Source organism: Rhinolophus hipposideros (assembly GCF_964194185.1).
Source record: "Rhinolophus hipposideros genome assembly, chromosome: 24".
Taxonomy (NCBI): Eukaryota; Metazoa; Chordata; class Mammalia; order Chiroptera; family Rhinolophidae; genus Rhinolophus; species Rhinolophus hipposideros.
In genome coordinates, this window is record NC_138070.1 from 3,373,975 (window position 1) to 3,394,910 (window position 20,936).

At 51.5% G+C, this 20,936-nt stretch overlaps 1 protein-coding gene across 4 annotated transcripts in view; it reads left to right on the forward strand.

Annotated features, from left to right (window-relative positions):
• The window catches only part of SCARB1 (scavenger receptor class B member 1), a 63,586-nt gene extending 56,451 nt beyond the window's left edge, over positions 1-7,135 (forward strand). For 2 of the 4 annotated variants that reach the window (XM_081037228.1, XM_081037231.1), the window contains exons 12-13: positions 2,862-2,990; positions 6,122-7,135. In XM_081037228.1, coding sequence (XP_080893354.1) covers positions 2,862-2,990 — 129 coding nt within the window. In that variant the 3' untranslated portion in view covers positions 6,122-7,135. The remainder of the gene's footprint in view (positions 1-2,861; positions 2,991-6,121) is intronic. The other 2 variants (XM_081037229.1, XM_081037230.1) reach the window with 1 other exon arrangement.
• Positions 7,136-20,936: the final 13,801 nt, after the last annotated feature.

The window sequence follows — 20,936 nt, forward strand, 5'->3', positions numbered from 1 at the left end:
CCTCAGCCTGGGTCTCTGCCTGGAGCCGGGGAGCTGTCACTGGGTCCTTGCATCTCCTGCATTACCACTTCTCTGCCTGCTCTGGGAGGCCTGGGGACGCTCCCCTGGAGGGGCTGCTGGTGGATTTTGGGTTATGAGACCTGGTACTTGAATGGTTTGCTCATCAAGTCAGCACCTTCTGGGTACCAGGCTCTGTTAGGTGCAGGGCACATAGCAGTGAACGAGACAGATGCAGTTCCTGCTCCCGGGGTGGGAGGGCTGTGGGGGGCTGGCTTTCCAGTCGGGGAGACAGATGAAAACCAAGTAAGTAAACAAAAGATAATTTTCCTGATGATAAAGATGATAGGCTAGAGCACTGCTGCCCAATAGAAATGCACTGTGAGCCGTGTGTGATTTTAAATGTAAATTTTCTAATAGCCACATTGAGTCAAAAAATTAATTTTAACCATATTTTATTTAACTTGACTCTATCCCAAATACTACCGTTTCAACATGTAATCGATATAAAACACAGGCATTAATATTTTGTTTGGTTTCATGTTAAGTCTTTGAAATCCAGTATGTATTTTACACATACAATGGGTTTTGATTTGGACTCACTCCATTTCAAAGGCTCAACAGCCACTCATGGGGACTGGACAGCACAGCGTCCAGGGTGGTGACAGCTATAGAGAGAGTGTCAGGAAAGGTTTCTCTTTAGGGTAGAATTTAGGCTTAGCTGTGAATGCTAAGGAGGCACTCCGCACAGAGTCTTGGAAAGAGTGTCCCACTTGAAGGGATGGCCAGTGGAAAGGCCCTGAGGCAGGGATGTTGGAGGCGTTCTGGAAGAGATCCGGCAGAGCCAGGGTGGCTGGAAGGGAGTGAGGTGGGGGTAGGAGTGGTTCATAGAGTCTGAGGGGGCAGGGACAGGTCACGCTGGGCCCTGTAACACAGGGCCAGCAGCTTGGAACTGATTCCAGGGGTGACAGGAAGCTAGTGGGGGCTTTTCAGGGTCAGCTGCTATATAGTGAGTAGGGTCTTGGGCGGGAGGGGCGGAAGCAGGAGGGGCGGAAGCAGGAGGACCAGTGAGGAGACCCAAGTGAGTGAAGGTGACCAGGGAGGACCAGGGAGGGTACACGTTATTTCAGGGAGGGAGCATAGATGGAGAGGGCTCTGAGGCATCCGCCCTCTAGAGGCAGGAAGACAAGGGGGCAACAACACATACCCCTTCTTGACTTGGTGTCATTCATTCATTCATTCATTCGTGGCATTAATGACACCCCTTTGGTGAGCAGCGTCCTTTTCAAGGCACTGTGCACCGTTTCGGGGATGGAGAAATGACATGAGGTCTGGATAGCAGTGGGCAAGATAAGCAGTTACTGCGGTCGTACAATGCCAAGGCCTGTGACCATGGGCTCCAGGGGCGGTGGCAATGATGGGTGAGCAGCTACATGGTGGGGAAGGGACACTGCTCAATGGCAGGGAGTCTTGAGAGGTCATTTTGGCGGTAGAAACCAGAAAGCCACCTTGGTGGCCCCACCTTGTCCTGGAGCCACAGGCTGGGCCTTGGTGGAGGTGCTGCCCAGCCCCCACGCTGCCCCTGGGCCACCCACAATACCTTTCTTTCTTTAGCTTTGGAAACAGCTCTCTCTTTCTCGGGGTCACCTGCACACTTGCTTGCTTGCTGGCACAATAATAAACCTCCCCAGGCTCTTCACCTGGGCTTTCAGACCCTTTCCTGATGGCCCTTCCAAATCCCCCTCCTGTGGGGGAAAGGTTTGCTCTGGTGTGAGGGTGCCAGCTCTCACCCATCGCCGCATCTGGAGTTCGAGCCCCTGACAGACGTTGGGTGTAATGCGACTGTTGGGTTCCCCATCCTCTGTCACTGTCCCAGCGACAGCCAGGCAGAGCAGGGCTGTCACTCCAGTGAGCAGATGGGAACTCCCTACAGTTTTTAGACTTCAATTATGGTGGGAGGGCAGAGGGGACCAGAAGCCAAAGTCCCCAGCCCGTGGATGCCACTTGGGCAGGTTTCCACTAGTGAGGACACACAGTCACATGCAGGGTGCCCAGGGGACTAGCTGTTGAGGGCCTGGACCAGGAGAGGAGGCCACGGCAGCCTCCACCTTCTGTCCCATCTGTCTCTCTCCTAATCGTCCATCAGAAGGGGGACAGGGAGGAGAGTGACGACACCAAGTGAAATGGTAGCTTGGGCCCCTTCCCTGCCTCACCCCCCAGATCTGTGTCCGGCCCCCAAACCCAACGAGAACGCCATCATTTCTCTTGGCGACGCAGTTGAGGCCCCACTCCTTGCAGGTTTCACTGGAGGCCAAATAATTGAAATTTATCCCGTTACATATTTTTTGCCTTAGTTGGGGTTAGGCCTTACATGTTTCTATCTGTTTGTCCTGGTTGAAAAAAACAAAAAGATCGCATGCTGACAATCTCAGTGTATTTTAATTTCTCTTCAGAAAAGTTTTTCTTCTCAAGTCATTCTTTAGAAACAAATCAAAATCCTTGTAACATAAAAATCTTTGTCTCTGATTGATTTAAATCGCCATCTGTTCAACCCGCTGATTCTTGGCTAATCCACACTGCGGCCCATCTCCCCACCTGGATTCCTATCCACAGCCTAAACTTTCAGGAGGACAAACCCTTTTCAGCTTGGCTTGTCTATCCGACCAAGCATGTTTCCTGGAAGATACTGGTCTTTGATGAAGGGCAACGCTACTTCCCAAATCTCAGCCACCTCCAATCGTTAACAGTTGTTGGAATCTGGAATTCTGTACCCTACCCTTTGCTTCTTGAAAATCAAAGAACTGTGTAAAACCTTTTGTGTTTAGCTGCAACGTCAACTATAAATTAGCTTGGTTATCTTCTAGGAGAAATGCTATTTATTTTGGAGTAGTAGTAAAAAGGGCTCACAGGATAAGGAGGCCATGCAGGCCTATTCTGAATCCTTGATGACATCAGCTCCCAAGGGGACAGTTCTACAAGAAGCAAGACTGTAGGTGGGTACCAGGTAATGCCTCATCCTCTCTGCCTCTCCTCCGGTAGTGAGTAGAACTCTGGCTGCTTGAAACACTTTGGATCTGACACATTTCTTCAACCTAAACTTCACCTGGAGTGTCTACAGACTGAAAATACATATTTGTATATTTTGCTTTTGGAGGAACTGCCTTTCTTAGATTCCGAGTGAATGACCATTTCTTTGATCCCAGGCCGGGTGGAAATGCAGGGTGACTAGTGTTCCGTGGGCTGGTATTTTATTTGCAAGGTCATGTTAGAGACTGGATGTAGGCTGGCTATATATCCAGGACCCGGCCTGAGCGGAGGGCTGCTGGGTTGAGCAAAAACAATCCAATACCCAAAACAATGAAGAAACAACAACCAAAGGATGCCCAGTTAAATGTGAATTTTAGGTAAACAGTGTGTCCCATGCAGTTCTCTGGACGTGGTTACACTGAAAACCTATTCGCTGTTCCCTGAAACTGAAATTTAATGACTCCCTGAGGTTTTCTGACAACCTACCTGCCAGAAAAGTGATGAGTGTGTTGGGAGCCCCCCTGGGCCTTGTCCCACTAGTACCCAGCTCTCAGGAGGGAGAGTCCTGCCAGGGGGTGTGCCAGGCAGAGCTGCAGGCCCTACAGTGTGAGGATAGGCAGGGATGAATGGCTCTACCCTTGAGCCTCTGAGAATAGCTGTTTATTTGGTTTCTAAAAACTGTGCTGCCCACGCCCCCGAGCTTCTGGGGCTGGGCCTACTGGGGCTTGAGCTGCAGAGTCCCAGTAAGACAACAGCCCAGCTCTTTGGGGCCAGCCTGTTGCCTGCAGTTCACTCCAATTGACTGCCAGGAGGAGGCAATGAAATAGAAAATGCACAGCGGTGACCACCAGCGTGTATGTGCTGGCAGGTGCTGCCAGCCCTTCGAGGACGAGGAGGTGGAAGAGAGGGACAATTTTCTCCCCTGCCAGGCTCTGGGGGGCTCCTCCTGTGATCTGGGAATAAGAGGGCAGGGCCCCATCACGTTGGGGATGAGCATTAAGGGGGTGACCTCCTGAGGATTTGGTCCCTGGGCTTGGGGGCAGGGCATCCTAGCTGGAGACGTGTCCCCCTTTCCTTCCTCTCTCCCAAGAATTCCCTTGGGATGTTTTGTCAGGTACAGTTTGGCCCCATTGTCACCCATGCCCCCTTCCAGCCACGATCCCCTTGTGTAGAAACTTGTTAAGTATTCTTGGGGTGCGGGGGTACACTCCTCAGGCGCAGAGAAAGGGGTTATTCGATTTAGCACAGGTGGGGCTGGTAGGTATGAGGCCAGAGCCCCACGGCTGCACCTCCCTGGGCACAGCCAGCATGTCGTGCCACCCTCCCCCCAAACATAAAACAAAACGGGGGCTCCTTTTTATTTTGCCAACAGAATCCAATTTTCAAGTTAGGGAATTTTCTGACTTAAGGAGAAATTGGAAGGCAGCTCAGCCTCCACCCCAGGTGACACCCCTCCCCCAGTCATGTGTTCTTGGGGAATGCAGTCCTGTAGCGTCCTGTAGGTTTTGGTTTGGGGGCAGGCACCTGGGAAGTAGCCAGTGGTCCTGGAGACCTGGAATCCATGCAGGGCAGCCTGTAGCCAGTGCGGAGTCTTGGCCTGGGTCCCTGCATCTTGACGTGGGGATGGTCTGAGGGACTACCTTGCTTGGGAGAAGGCAGGAAATAGGGCCTGCAGCAGCCCAGGAGGGTATTTTTATGTGAATAAGAAAAAGACAGCCCCTCTGTGCAGACACAGCCAGCGCTAGGGCAGAGGGCTTGGCAAACAACATACACCACCCATTTGTAGCCCCTTTGGCTAGGTGGCCTGGTGCAGTGAACAACCTGGACAACTGTATAGGGTAGCCCTTCACGGAAATGTTCCTCCTGATCCTTTTCATTAATTTGTCTCCCATTCTGAGTCTTCATTACTCAGTCAAATAGAAGCAGAAGGGAACAAGAGGAAGAGCAATTGGCTTCATGTTCTGGTTCCTTGAGAGTTTGTAACAAGTGTTGTCTTTGGGGAAATAGTTTCCCCTTTTTACTTTTGAGTGAGGCTTCCTCAGGTCGCGGCTCTTTGGGCCCACTTTGTTGAGATTCTGGCCACCCCGGGTTGTCCCATGCTGCCCCTGTGGGGTGGTGTGTGTCCCGGGAAGGGTGTGTGTGGGTGCTCACATGCTCCCCCCCTTGGCAGCAGCTTGAATATGCCTTAAGCCTGGGATCTGTTCCAGAGGGAGAGGAGCCAGGAACCCCCTCACCCCTTTGTCTTGTCCAGAGGGGGAGGAAGGTTGGTTTTCCCCACCAGGTGGTAAAGCAGGCCGTGGTGCTTATGAACAAGGCACAGTGGGCAGGAGCACTTGGGGCTTTCCAACCGCAGCCGCTGGGCAAGAAGACCTCTCTGTCCTTCTGGGAAGGTGTCAGAGGGCTTAGGGGACGAAGAGTTCCCCACATTCTTACCATCATTGCTATCTTTAAATTGTTTTTAAGTTGAGAAATTTTTTTAATGTGAAACTAGATAAATTACACCATCTGAGTTCCCCCTGCCCCAGCCTCAGTAGCATTAATTGTTAACATTTTTCACATTAATTACCAACACTAATGGTTACTATTTTGTCCTGTTCACCTTATTTCAGTGGTAGCATACAGTATGTGGATCACTGGGACTGGTTGTCCCCTTCTCAATTGTCTGTTTGTGACAGCTGCCTAGGTTATCATCTTGTGACTATATTTTACAAATGCATTCTATTGCTGGGCATTTAAGTTGTTGCCAGTTTTTCTGTGTGGACAATATTGCATGTGAGCCCTGGACTCCTTGCTCTGCCCATCTCACTGTGTTAGGCAAGCCGCTTTGGCTCTGTTTCCCCATCTCTAAAATGGGGTGAGGGCAGGGCAAGACGCTGCTTGGTGAGCTGAGCACACCCTTTGGAACAGCAGTGCGGGAGTCTGTAGATCACTCCAGCTTTTCTCATCTTGAGCTTGATAGACGGGTGCTGGTGATAGGGGGCTGAAGGGGGCTTTCTGTGCTGTTGGAGGACGTGGGTGGAGAGACCAGGGCGGGGCTGGGGCTGTGGGTGGGGCTTGGTGACTGGGTGTGGTGATCCAGCTCCCCCTTTCTCCACAGGGTCCGGAAGAGACCAAGAGCCAGCCCAGCCCAGCCGCTCAGCCAGACCGGCTCCCCAGCCCCTTCACCCCACTTCTTCAGGAATCTCTCCGCGGACAGCCCACCAGTCCCAAAGCCTGAACCTCCCAGTTGCCCCCCACACACGGCTGCACACTGCACCCCCCCAACACATGTATGCACATGTGTGCACAGGTGTGTGCAGATACACTCAGGGATGGAGCAGCTGCTGAGGGGACTCCAGGAGAAGCTCATCCACAAGGACTGTTCTGGAACCTTCTCTCCAAGTCACCCACAGTTGCTGTGGGCATTGGGTCCTCTCCCTTGGGTGAGCCTGTTCAGCCATTAGACTACTTCTCCCAGTTGCCCTGTCCATCATTGTTGAAACACTGCAGCCTCCGCTTGGTGGCTTACCCAGTAGGACAGGGCTTTTACTCCGAGGGGCCGGCCACTGTCCTGAAACCCAGCCTGGGAGTGCAGACTTTCTGTGCCAGAGCCAGGTGGGCAGGGCTGCTGTGGGCTCAGTGCCCCGCCTGGATGCAGAGCTTTGGCCTCTCTGTGCCCATCTGGACTGGGGGCACAGCCTGTTCACACAGGCCTCCAAAACCAGCATGAGGGTCAGATGCCGCATGTACCTGCTCTGTCTCTTCACCCCCCACAGGACTTGGATCTCCCTGAACCCTACACAGGCAGTGGATTTGGGTGTCTAGGGCCCCTTTCCTCCAAGCTCAACTGACATCATCCTGTATACTGAGCCAGCCACTCCTTGGCTGGGGTGGCAGGAGGCTCTGCCCCGAGCTGCCCCCCAACAAGGGCCCTCATCTTTTAGGTGCTGGGGCAGAGGTGGAGTAGGCCTGGGCCCCGAAAGCCTGGTGTCCAGTCGGGTGGGAGTCTCATCCACCTGAGGCTTCTGGTCTCAGGGGCAAGCCTCTGCCTCTTTTCTACTGGAAGAGATATTAGTTTTATCATCTTTTAAAAATAATTCACTATTGAAGTAATAAACCTTTAAAAAACGAACACTTGCATCTGTGACAGCCTGTTTATTGGTGGGGGCGGGGGGAGGTGGTGGGGGCAACTTCCTGGGAAATTCTGGGCTCTTAGTCAATGGCTCCTTTTTGGAAGCCGCCACAAGCATCTCATGGGCTGGGATGTGGACTTGCCTCTCTGTTTTAAAATTTCAATGTTGTGTGTATTTAATAAAAATATTGCATGAATGCAAGTCTTGTTTAGAAAGAGTGGGATCCAAGGCCATTTTGAACACCACCAAAGGTTAAGTACTTTGGCCCCTTTGGCGTGGAACCTGCCAATTTTTTTTCTGTGCGTTTATATACAAAGCAACATGCCTGGAAGACCTGTGGAGTCTTGTTCTGGGCTTTTGCTTTTTCTTGTTACATAAATGGCAGAAAAGAGAAGTGGTTAAGAATGGATTGGAATGTCCAACTATTAACATTGTTTTGTACACCTGAAACTAATAATAATTTAAAAAAATTAAAAGAGGATTGGAGTCAGGTGGCCTGGGTTTGACTCTAAGCTCTGCTGTTACTAGTTTTGTGATTTTAGGCAAGTCACTTGACTGCTCTGTGCCTCAGTTTCTCCACCTTTAAAATGGACAGAATAGTACCTACCTCTTAGAGTGGCATAATGAAGATCCAGCGACTTAATCCATGAAATGCTTAGCATATAGCTGGCACATAGTAGGGGCTATATAAATTTGCCATCATTTTTATTTATTATGACATCACCTTGATTTTTTTCCCACCCAAGTTGGACACTATTCATTTGTTCCTGTCTTGGACACTGTTCCCACTTCCCACATATTGAGTCACCTCATTCTTTTTCATTAGTTGCATAGCCTCCGAGGTATTGATGATCACACAGTCCCTCTTGATGGAATCTGAGTTGTTTCCAGTTTTTCCCTATTGCAAACACACTCAACATTCTTTTTTTCCCTACTATGTGCCGCGCACCGCCCCAAGAGTTGGGATGTGTCAGGCACCACAACACCAATGGGCGAGTTTCTCCAGGGTAAATATGCAGGTGGAATAGCGCAGTCACTGGGCATGCCATTCAGCCTCACTGGACACCGCCCAGCGACCCTGCAGCAGCTGCCCTCCTCCGCCTCCTTGCAGAGCTGTTGGGGGTTGGGATGGGCGCCCAACTGGTGATCAACAGATGCATTTCCATCCCATAAGCCAGCGAGGGGCCCTTAGTCACAGGTCAAGCAGGCACAGAGCCTAGCCCCACAATACTTTCAGGGGCCCACACAGTGTTTTCATTTCTTTTAAAATCAGAAGAAAACCGAACTTTTAGGTAGAAAAAAATGGTCTAAAACTTAACATAGTCATCTGTACCCATGTTATTGTAAAATGTAATTTCAAGTATTTTTAATGCAGGAAGGGGCCTGCGGAAGTCGCTGCGCAGCCCTGCCCTAGGCGAGACGCTGGGCTGGGGCGGGGTGCGGGGCTCCCACCTCCTGGACACCCGGGACACGTCACTGGCTTAGGGCGCCTGCCCTTAATCTGCCCGGTGCAGTCGCCTGGGATTTAATGCAAGATGCTGCGCGCTCCTCGCGGGGAGCCAGCCCAGAGCTTTGAATCGGGTTGTCAGGAGGCGCAGAGCAAGGAGACACGGCCATTCAGAGGGTGATGACGTAGGCGTCGTCATGGTGATGGGAGGGGGCGTGAAGTGGAGGCCCGTGAGAACAGGCGCCGTGGTGACGTTGGAGGTTCTGTGACAACGTTAAAAGGCGTCGTGATGACGCTAGAGGCACCATGATAATGCAGAGAGGTGCCATGATGACGTCGGCGTCGCCGTGGTGACGTGAGCTCGCTGTGCCGACTTACATGTCGCCCCCGGTGACCATCTGGACGGCGCCGTGATGACGTCAGCCGGCCCATCAGGATGCAGGAGGCGCCGTGATAAGTCAGGCGCTGTGATGACGCTACAGGCGCTGTGGCGCTGTTGGCGGTGCCGTGAGTACTTTCCGAGGCCTGTGATGACGCCAGAGGCCCCGTGATGACGCCAGAGGCTCGGTGATGACGTAAGAGGCTCGGTGATGACGCCAGAGGCCCGTGATGACGCAAAGAGGTCCCGTGATGACGTAAGAGGCGCTGTGGCGACAACACAAGACTTGGGGCAGGAAGACCTGCCTTCCTGTTTCGGGTGGGCCCTCGGGGCGGTGGCACCGGCTGGGCCGTGGCTTTGGGCGCAGGCCCCCTACCTTCTAACCCGCTGGCTCCTCCACCTGTGTGCCTGGCACGCCCTGTCTGGAATTGGTGGAAACGTTTTTATCGTAAATTTAAGTAGTTGCAAAGGATACTACCTCCCGCTTACTGTCCTTGATGTTTTAAAATGAAACCACTTCATTACTCTTTTAAATGGGCCTAATGGGATCTCAATATGATGGTGCCGGGATACTCGCCGCCATTTAAAGGAAATGCACGAACGAGCCCTTGTAGGCAGAAGGTTTAGCCTCCCCCACTCTGAGCATGTGTTTCCTTCTTCCCCCTATAATTTCAGCTAAATGTTATGTAACGTATACCTTCAAGTCTTATTAATCCTTCTGTTGTATTTCTCAGCGACATAAATGTCTGTGTAAGTTGAAATGGACATTTAAATTTTTTCTCGTGATCATAAAGATTATTTTCCCCCGGTTTGGGGGTGTGGGGGTCAGGGTGGGGGTCACGGTCAGACTCAGGGTCAGGGTCAGGGTCAGGATTGCCATTCAACTATAGGCACACAATTGACCAAAGCAAAATACGTTTCACGTTTTGGTATATATCAAAAAAAGAAGTCAAACTTTATTGCAGTGCATCTCCTTTTAAGATGTATTTATATATTTACATTTACATTGTAGATTTGATGTGTGTACAGCTTAGGAATTTTAACACATGTATAGATCCACGTGACTGTCACCACAATGAAGATCCATAACGATGTCATCATCCCCCAAATTTCCTTCCGCTTCCCCTTCGTAGTAAAACTCTCCAGGAAGGCATAACCTCTGCCAACCAGATAGTTTTGCCTTTCCCAGAATGCCATAGAAATGGAGTCATACAGTAGGTAGCCTTTTGAGACTGGTTTCTTTCACTGGGCATGTCTCAAGTGTCATCCATGTTCTTGCATCTATCAGTAGTTTGTTTCTTTTTATTGCTGAGTAGAATTCTACTGTATGCGTATACCATAGGCGTTTAGCTGTCCACTATTTGAAGATGAAACTGTTTCTTCCAGTTTGGGGCGATACGAATACAAAGCTGCTGTAAACGTCAGTGTACACTTTTTGTGTGAACACATATGAGTATTTTCATTTGTTGTAAGTGAAACACCTCGGAAGGGAATTGCTAGGCCCTATAGTAGGTCTGTTTAACCTTTTCAGGCACTGCCGGACAGTTTCACAGTCGCTGTGCCGTTCTGCATTCCCGTCAACAAGGTATGACCGTTTCACCTACTCGACATACTCACCAGTTCTTTGGTATTTTCAGTTTTTAAAAATTTTAGTCATTTGTAGTTTTATCTCATTGTGGGTTGTTTGTTTGTTTGTTGGCATGGAAATGAATCTCATAATGAGATGAATGAGACTTTCTTTCCGGCCCCAATCAGTTCATGTATCCCTGAATGACTGTCACTAATTACCAGAATGAGACCAATTTTGTCATCAATTCCGTTCTTATTCTTGTGGATGTATGACAGAGCAGCCTTGTTGACATAGATGAGTAGCCAGGAGTAGGAGGAATCTCCCGATAGCCATGTCACTCAATTTTTATCCTCCTGAGTAATGGGCAAAACTCAGATGGTCGTCTGTCATCCAAAAGCGTTTTTTCTGATCTGTCAGCTGACAAGTCTATCTGACTTTTCTTCACATTTGTACAAAGTAACAAAGTGGGAACCACTGACTTGGCTGCAAAAGGATTACCCAATCTTCAGATCAGTCCTCAAAACCAGTATTTGGGAGTGTCCCCCTAGTGGGGGCTGAAGGGCAGGGGAGTGCTGCGCCTGTCTGCTTCTGGGGTGGGTATGGTGCCTCGTGAAGGGGCCAGGGGATAGCCCAGCCTGCTCTCCCAGAGAGCTGCAGGCCAACGGCTCACAGGGAGTGCAGGCTTAGAAGATGGTTTCCTTCAAACACCAGAGTTTGTTACCCTTGGAAGGCTAAGCCCAGTGTTCCCAGTGTTAGTTAGATAACCACTGGGAGGATTACTGACGCCCCTGTCTGAGCTTGTTACAGACACTTTTAATTTTTGCATTCAGCTCTACTTGCTCATAAAAAAGAAAAAGAAACAAAAGACTATCTCCATGAAGCATTCTGCTCTGTGTGTGTATGTTTATGTGTGTGTGCGCACATGCGCCCCAAAGGAACATGGGACAGGAGAGGTGAACGTGCCCTCCATGTGTCTCACTGTGTGAACATCTCGCTTCTGAGCATCTTTCTGGGTTTAAATTAATTTGTGTTTTGGGACAACCTTGGTCCCCAAACCCAGCCAACTACTTCTTCTGGGGTGGAGTGAGGACACTGCCATCTGGCAGGAAGGGACACTGCACAGGCTTCAGTGTGACATCGTTCTAAGGAATTCTCAGGAGCATCTGTGACGCTGAGACTTTCTCTCCATGTTCTCACTTTATAAATACCCCAGGCTCTCACTTACTATGTGACTGCTAGGTTAACATTTTTCTTTAATTTGATTCACGTTTTTTACTTAAATAATTTTCTTTTAAAAGAAAAGCAGTGGTATCTGAACATATGGGTCCAATGGGCAAAAGATACTTTTCCAGTGTCCATTGAGATAAATGCACACATGATGTCCAGCAGGTACCACCAGACCTGCCCTACTCAGGGACTTTGCACTGTCCCTTAGCACGTCGTGCATGCCCCCGTTTCCCCACTCTATCTGTGGAATAAGTGCTACCCTTGCATGGAAGCTTTCCTTTCTCTGTCTTGCTCAGCCCTGGCCATGATCAAAGGCTCAGTTCTAGCCATGTCCCCTCCTCCAGGAAGCCTTCCTGATCATGTCTGCTCACTCAGCCCCCCCCCCCAGCCCACTTAGAATTTCTGGGGCACTGTGTCTGTGCCCTAGTTGATACTAGAATATTCTAGAATACTAGCAGTGCTAACTCCAGTCGCTGTAGTCCCAAACCCCAAGGGCCTGTAATGTAATCCTTGGTACCTGCCATTGTGCGGGGAAACTGGAATATGCTTAAGACGGTTATATTCCTTGGTGTTCCTTCACTCACTCGGGTCATTCTTTCAACAAATGTTTATCAAGTGCACACTCTGCACTGTGAACAAAATCCTAGGCTGGCTTTCCTCATCTGAAAAACATGGGAATAATCTACTATCTGCCTTGCAAGGTCAGCGTAGACCTCCAAAGAGTTGGTGGCCCCGCGCGATAGGTTCAGGGCTGGGGACAGTGAGTCCCAGCCCACTGTTCTGGAGCTGCCCTGCTCGGTGTCACAGGCCTCTCACCTGGAGGCTCTGCCAGTCTGGCCCACGGGTCCCCCGGCTCCCACGGGTGTCCTGTGCTCTCCATTCTCCATGCAGTGGCCTGCGAGCTTCTGAAATGTACACCGGCACAAGGTTCACCCCTTGTTTAAATCCGTGCGCGGCTCCACCCCCCCCCCCCCCCCCCCCCCAAGATCAAGTCCGGGTCTCGGGGCTGCTGGGAAAATCCCTTCCTTCCACTGGTCGCCGTGCTGGGCTTCTGGGCAATTCCTGGCTCGGCCGCTGGGGGGCGAGCTGTGCACACAGGTTGGTCAGAGGCCTGCGGTCTACGAGGTGCTGCGGCACACCTGCGCGGTCCTTAGATTGGGGGGGGGGTGCCTGACGTCACAGCCTGGCTCCAGGAACCTGTAACCTTAAGAAATTGGACTTCACACATGTGTCTGGGCGGTTTTTTTTTTTTTGGGGGGGGAACGTTTTAATATTCTTCAGATTTTCAAAGGATCTTAATCCTCTCTGGGGATCTTGTGGGCAAGAGTAAACCCCTAAAATAAAAGCCAAGGCCACGTGAGGTTTGCGCTTGCTTTGCATGTAATGGAAAGGGTTCTGCCTTTGGAGGCAGGTACCTGCCTGCCAATCCCAGCTCCGCTCCAGTCGCTGTCACCTCTGTAACTTCTGTGAGCCCCGTGGCAAGGAAGACGGCCGCTCCGCGAATGTCTGAGAAGCCTTTTGAATAGGGCATAGAAATGGATGTGCAAGCATTCTCTGTGGGGCCGAGAACTGTCACGAAAGATCTCAGGTGCTGGGCCTCCAGCCAGCATTTATGAGACACCTGCTGTATGCAGAGCACTTGCTCTCCATTGAGAGGGAGTCAAGCTCTGAGAGGGCCGTGTGCATGCATTTGTTCATTCCTTCCTTCCTTCCTTCCTTCAACAAGTGTTTTCTGGGTGCCAACTGTGTGTCAGACACCTTGGCTCATCCTGGGAGTTGGGGGAGTTGTTTTGGGTTCGGTTCCCTCAGTTGGAGATGCTGTGACAAAGATTCTTGGCCGGGGGCGTCCCAGGAGGGCAGTTTTCCAAGGAAGACCAGCAGGTACTGAGTTTTGGACGTGAAAGCACACAGAAGCCAGGGGGTACACAGACCCAAAAGGGATCTGCTAGAGCACCAATGTTATCACCTCAGAAATACAGAGCTCGACAAAGTAGGAAAGGTCGCTGCCCTCACGGGCTTACATTCTAGTGGGGGTGACAGTGAACAAGTAATGAATAAGTGAGATAACTGCAGAGAGGGATGGGGGCCTGGAAATAAAGAAAAGCAAGGTAACATGAGAGGAGAGGGTGGGGTGGGGATGGTACTTAGGGAAAGTTTCTAGAGGTGTCCTCTGAGAAGTGCCATTGATGCTGGTTCCTGAGGATTCGAAGGAATCGGGAAAAGAGCACTTTAGGAACCAGAACTGCATGTGCAAAGGCCCTGAGGTAGCCACATGCAGACCAAAAATGAGTGTGGCGTGGCTGGAGTGCAGAGAGGGGAGCGGGAGATGCGGCTGGACGCGCCCCTGTTGTTTGGAGCTGAAGTCCAGTGGGAAACCACTGGAGGGTTTTAAGTTGGGGAGGCCTGTGATGGCTGTTTGGCTGTGTGGGGAGTTGCATTGGGGCAGGTGTGGATGTGGAGGGATCCAACAGGAGGTCTCTACATATAAAACCTCTCTGGTCACACGATCCTCTCAGCACCTCTGCGATGGCTGGGGCAGGAGAATCAGGCCATAGACAAGTGAGAAAACAGGCCAGGTCGTTGCCTCTCCTTCCTTATTGCTAAGTGGCCCCTCTAGGAGAGGTTGTTCCGCTTTGCTGTCCCCTCTCAGGGCCCCAGTACCTGCCTGCCCTCTGCACTTTGATCTTTATTTGGTCACTCTGCCTCCCTCCTTCGACTGTAAGCTCCTGCGGACGGGCGCCAGGTCTGGGGGGTTCCTGGCTGCGTCCCCAGCGCCTGGCACAGTGCCTGGCTCCTCGGATGTGTGTGCAGATAAGTGTTTGTTGAATAAATAATCAGGGGAGCAGCGGGGTTGTGGGGTGTGACACAGCCTGCCTCGCTGCAGCTGCCGCTCTCCGCATCTCCCGTCTCTCCCTTTCCCCTCTCTCTTCTCCTTCTCCCCACGCCTGTATTCAGGCCCCAGAACGGCCCGCCCCTCCCCGCAGCCGAGGCCGGCAGTGCAGGCCTGTGCCACCAGGGGGAGCTGTGGGTCCGCCCTCTGCAGGGCGGCCTTGCGTCCAGGCTACAAATGCTGGACCTCCAGGGGCCTGAGCTACCACTGTATTTTGAAGCTGTAGATATAGCAAAAGAAGAAATAAAAATTTGACGGACTAAGGCTGCATAAATGGTGCTCCCTTTTATGTTTACACTTAACAAGTTTACAGTTTCCACACATGAAAGTGCTCTGCAGCATACGTGAAGTTACGGGATTTATGAAAATATTAATGACTAGTGTCTGGCCAGGGCAGGATATGGTAACAGGAAATGATTCCGATCCTTTCCATCTGGGTGGCGGGGTACTAGGATAGTACATCCAGCCTTGTCTCGAGAATGGCTTCTGGGTCTGATTGTGGAGTTCTGGTGAACTCAGGCCCCAAAGGGCTGGAGATGAGCGAAGCCTGACCCAAACTGGATGCCCAGAGGTATACATCTCAGATGCTGGCCACCCTTGGCCCAGTCAGGGCAGAGCTGGGCTCCGGTGTACCTGCTTCCTCGCCGAAAATAGGGCGTCGCTGACATTTACCCAGCGCTTCTGTGTGCCATGTGCCGTTTTCAACCCTCAACATGCAGGCATTCATTTTGTTTTCCTTGTAACCCAGGTAGTGCTCTTATTATCGTCACCCTCATTGTATGGATGAGGAAACTGAGGCACAGTGAGGTGCAGTGAATGTCCAGGGTTCTGTGGCTGGTGAGTGTCAGCATCCAGATGTGAACGCCAGCAGCTGGGTCCAAGGCACGCGTGCTCAGCCTCACTGTCCAGTTAACCAGGCTGTTGGCCCACAGCCAGACACCTACCCCTTATCTCTTCTGGAATGGCACTGGGTAAGCCAGCTTAAAGGAACATCATTTCCAACCAAAGGTACAGACACGTCCGTCCAGGTTCTGGAGAATTTGAGGAGTCTGGGAGATTGCAGAACTCATCCCCCCAAACGCGTCCCAATTCTAGGAAGAAGCCATGCACACTAGCCATGTGCCCACCCACTCCAGGAAAGTCCCCAGCGGGGGACATCCAGGCTCACTCCAGACAGGTTGAGAATGGGAGGGGAAAGAGAGGAGTAAACATAAACATTCCTAAAAATAGTGCTCGGCTCTCCAAAACCCACAACGAAACTCCAATGAGAGAGCAGATGAGATGGGAGGAAGCCACCCAGGACTTCTGTTTAAGGTCCACTGCTTTGGAGGAGATTGCTTCTCTGATTTTCCTCTCCGAAGCCTCAGGAGACAGCTCTGGAAGGTTCCAGGCCTGGCGTGTCTTTCTTGACATTGTGGGCCAAGTGGCAGTGTCCTGAGTCTGGAGTCATAAGCGTTTCCAGATTTCATGGCACATTTTCCATGAAGCTTTAGCTGCAGCAAACGTGACAACATCCAGAAGTCCCCGGCTGAGGCCAAGGGGGCCCTTCAAGATGGAGCTGTTTGTTTTCTGCTTTAAGGAACAGATGTTTGAGCAACATTGGCCGAGATGCCCCTTTCTGCAGACTAGATCTCATTTGCCTCCTCAACCTCTGTTATGAAATGGGGCTTCCACTCCCCTGGGAGTACCTCTCCGCAGATGGATTGGAACAGTGTGGTGTGGAAGGCATTAGAGTGGTGGCCAGGCCTGCAGCAGCTTTTCAGAGCTGTGGAACATTCTTCTGGTCTCTGGGCTATTCCGTCTGTTTCCGCCCCATCTGCTCTTCTCTGGGCCACAGGAATTTCTTCCATTTTCGGGGATGGAAACTCCTGGATGAGACGCCTCTGGTCCTGCCTCTCCCTGTGCTCAGCCCTGTCCTTGGCTAGGATGGCAGCTGCTGCTGGAGGGGTGGACATGGTGTCTCCCATGACGTCAGCCTCAGGGGTGAGGCAGGAGGCAGGTTTGGAAGCGAGAGCTGTTTGCTGAAGCGGCCCCGTGTCCCCCAGGCAGGTCCCTTTGGCCCTGTGTGGCTGACAGGAATTCTCATTCCTGCCTCGTTTATTTCACAGGTCCTCATGAGGGTTGTAAAGAAGGCACTGTATGCACTTCAGGCTGAACAGTGTCAGAAAAGACTTTGAAATGTATCCCAAAGTAGTTCTGGAACAAACTCTGAACCTCCAGGCCACAGTGTAAGTACAGTAAATCCTCACCTACTGTAGTCCATAGACCTGCAACTGTAAGGGAAACATGTATCATGAAAGCAGTTTTACCATACGCTAATGGGTACAAACCAGGATAAAGTTCCTACAGCATCTCATCAGCAGAGCAAAATGACATTGGAGGAAATGACGTGCTTCGAGGACCTGCTGTGTTTGGGAGGGCTGTTGGAGCTGAGCTGTAATACCGTGTGTCACCCGGAGGTGTCGCTGTCAAACACTTCTTGGGCATTCTTGCCCATGTCAGTCCTCCAGTGGCTATCCTGTATGTGTAAAACTAGCTTCTTTACATAAATGGTATACGTGGATCAGGGGGGGCGAGTCCAAATGAGCCAGGCAGCAATGTGAATCCACCTAGAAGGCCAGGGGTTTGTCCACCGAGTGGGAAGGTAGCTTGAGTGCAGGCTAGAGGGAGAAGGTGTGCCCTGCCCAGAGCTTGGCTGGAGAGCCAGTGGGTGTATGCGGGGCAACTGATGCTTGGCCTCCCCCAAAGCGACACTTTCTCAGCACTCCTAAAGGTACGCAGTTGACACCATCATTGTTACGACTGAAATGAAAATATGTTGAAGTGTGAAAGTGAGAAACCTGTGGTTAAAGAAAGCAGGATTCTACGTGTTGGGTTCTGGGATGACGACACTCCTCCCTGCACATTCCAGCCCAGGCTGCCTGCCTGCCTTTCTGTCATCTGAGAACCTGGCTTTGCCTTCGTCATGCTGACGGCTGCCTTATGGGGATGCAGGCTGTTGTTCCCAAGTCTTCCAATTTTTTTAAAAAAATTCAGACGAAGGTGGTTTTTTAAAATGTGAAATCGACTGATTTTTAATTGGCAACAGATTCCAATTAAATAAAATACTGCATGGGCCAAATGAAACATGTCTTGGACAGGACTTAGTCTGTCAGTTTTTGAGCAGTATTTTCCTTTGCTTGTTAGTTGTGTAATTTAAGTAGAAATGTCTGTGGTGACACACCTCCTTCTGGAGGTGTGTAGGTGGGTGTCTTTCATCAGCCTAATTTACTGAATGTGTTTATCTTATGTACAGACAGGATTAAACAGATCGTACTTTGGGGCTCATCCGTGGTAGTGGCTGAGACACTAGTTTCTAGTGTCTGGCAAAACTGGGTGTGAATCCTGGATCTGCTTTTTACTAGCTGTGTGACATTGGGCAAATGGCTTAACCTCTCTGAGCCACAACATTGTCATCTATGAAAATGGGGATAATAAAAACAACAATGTGGTAGCTGTTAGTGGTACATATGCCAGCACTTTCTAACTCCCACCTTCCGGGCACACGGGAGGATGGCATTTCCTGGCCCTCTTGTGGTTGGCTGGGGTCATGTGATTCATTCTGGCCAGTGAGCTGAGAGTGGAGTATCACTTGTATAGTTTCTTGGGCTGTAACACTGAATTGCTGGGGTGCAACCTTCAGAACACGCCTTTGCCATCTGCCCTGGTGACAGGTAACGATGGAGATGTTGGCTGCTCCATCAGCTTGGGTCCCAGAATGAGGACTGCACGTAACACAGCCCGTGTTGACTTGTGCAGCGTGAGCAAGAAATAAGCCTTTGTTATTTTAAGCTGCTGAGATCGGGGGGAATGGATTGTATCCTGACTGATACAACCCACCTCTTGGAATGTAGTGAGGCCCTGGTGAAACGATGCATTGAAGGACGGGTAGCATGGTATCTGGCATACGATGGGCACTCAATAAACGGCAGATTCTCCTTCATTCATTCAACAAATATTTATTGAGTTCCCAGGCCTTGTCAGGCCCTGCTGTAGGCAGGAGATAGAGTAGTGAATCCGTGATCCATCGAGCTTCCGTTCTAATGACATGGTGGCTATCTCCTTCCTCTGTTGTGTGTAAGAGGAAAATGGAGACGTTCGCTTTGTTCTGGGCCCACGGTAGATTGAAAAGCAAGTCTGCAGACACTGTCATGGCAGACAAGCTGGGAATGGGGGAGCCCCTCCCTTTGGAGGGGGCAGCAGGCAGATTGTGGTGATGATGAACTTTTCAGGCCAGGTTATCCCTGAATGTGGTGGCCCACGGTGACATCAGTGACAGGGCCAGGCCATAGGCGGAGCAGGGGAAATGGAGCTGGTACAAGACACATCTGCGAAAGTGGGCAGGATGGCACCGCGCATCTCAGAAAACTGAAAGGCATAAAGCTTTTCATTCAGGCTCCACCCCCATCGATGCATAACCCAGGAACTGTGCTAAATAGATGACACTAGGGATTTCTGAAAAGGCGCAACTTTTCCAAGGGCCTTTTGATGTGCTTAGTGCTTGCTTCACACCTTTCAGTCCCCACAACAATTCTACAAGGAGGAATTTGCCAGTGTCACAGGTGAGGAAACCGAGGCGCAGGTGGAGTGGGCTGTGGAGGGCTGCACAGCGAGGGGGTGGGGCAGCTGGGGTGCAAGCCCAGGCCTCCTGCCCCCAAATCTGTGGTGTCCCCACGTGGATCGCTCGTGGCACAAGACGGAAACACAGACAGTGCTGCAGTCCCGGGCCCCCTTGCTTCCCTCGGGGGGCCCCCTCACTTCCCCCGGAGACCCCCCGCAAGGCCATGGTCTGCTGTTCTTTCCGGTTTTGATCATTTTGCCCTTTCGACCAAGAAGCTGCTGTGTGCAGGCCATGCGGAGTGCTCTACCTGTACCCCCTCATTCCCTGCTCACAGGGACCCTGAGAGGACTTGCTGGCCTTCCTCCCATGAGAACAGGCGACCGAGGCGCCGAGAGGTGACCTGACTTAGTCCGGTGGCCGCTGGTATGGGGCAGCTTTGCTGAACTGGTTCGGTGCGGAACTCTGGGGCAGAGAGGGGTCAGAGGCAGGTAAAAGGTCAGTGAGCTTTAGGTACGCGTCCCCTGGGGGCCAACAACAGGAAGCCACCGCTTGTTGTCTCTGGCCATGATCCCAGGGCAAAGTGAGTTCTAGGGTAACTCCAGGCACGTGTGGGGTCGTCTCCCAGGGGAAAGGAACGGCCTTGGGCCAGACCAGAGGGTGCAAGCTAGTGGACTATAGATGTGTCCACTTTGGCTTGCACGGTGTTTAAAGGGGGCAGGGAATCCTCAATTAGTGGCCAATATTTAAAAATCAAGGGATTTCATATAAAAATCTGCATTTCAGCTATTTTTGCAAGATCAGAAATCTGGCCATCCTGGGGGCCCTCCTGCCTGCCCAGCAGCGGTCCCCTGGGATGGTTGCTGCTCTGAGAAGGGATATGTATTCTTTGTGTCACTGCCTGGGTCAGTCAGCCTCACTCACTGGATGCTGCTGTGTCCTGGTGGCATTTGAGCCAGTGATCCTGCGCTGAGCCTTCTAGAAGCTGGTGGAGCGCTGCGTTGGACGTGGGAATATATACTGAGGAGCCCATCTGCAGTGCCCCCCCCCCCCCCAACGATTGTCACACAGCCTGGCAGCTCCTCCTTCTACTCAGTGACTTGAAAGTAGCCACTGAGTCTCAGGGTTTGATCTTGAGAAGCAAAGTGAACAGCGGGGAGTGGACCAGGTGGGGGGGGGGGCTTACGGTGTCCCGCGAGCCTCTGAAAGCTCTTCCGCTGCCCACCAGTTCCAAAGGAGTATCCGCCTGTCTTTCTCCAGCCATTGGGAAGCCTCTGTCTATCCTGTCGCCAGAACCCCCTCCTGGAACGCATTCCCTCTGAACTTTGGCGACTGTTGCTTCCGCTCTTTAGGACCCAGAGGAGTTACAAAATGGGATTTCCTCCAGACGCTCTTCCCTCGGCCTCCCTACCCACGGACGGAATTAATTCCTGGAGAAAAATCCTTGCCTATCCCCTGTGCGCTAACTAGCAAACCGTTTTTGCAGTCCTGGAGTTGGCAGCTATTAATTGGTGATGGGGGTGAAGTGCCCTCTAATTTGGGGGATGGGGCTGGAGGGGGCCTGGGGACAGGCAGAAGCCCAGCTGAGGGTGCCCTGAAACCCTCACCTCCCTGCCACCTCCTGCCCCACTGTGAGCTTTGTCATTGAAGAGGCAGGACACTCACAGGCCCCCAGATGCGCATTTGTCTT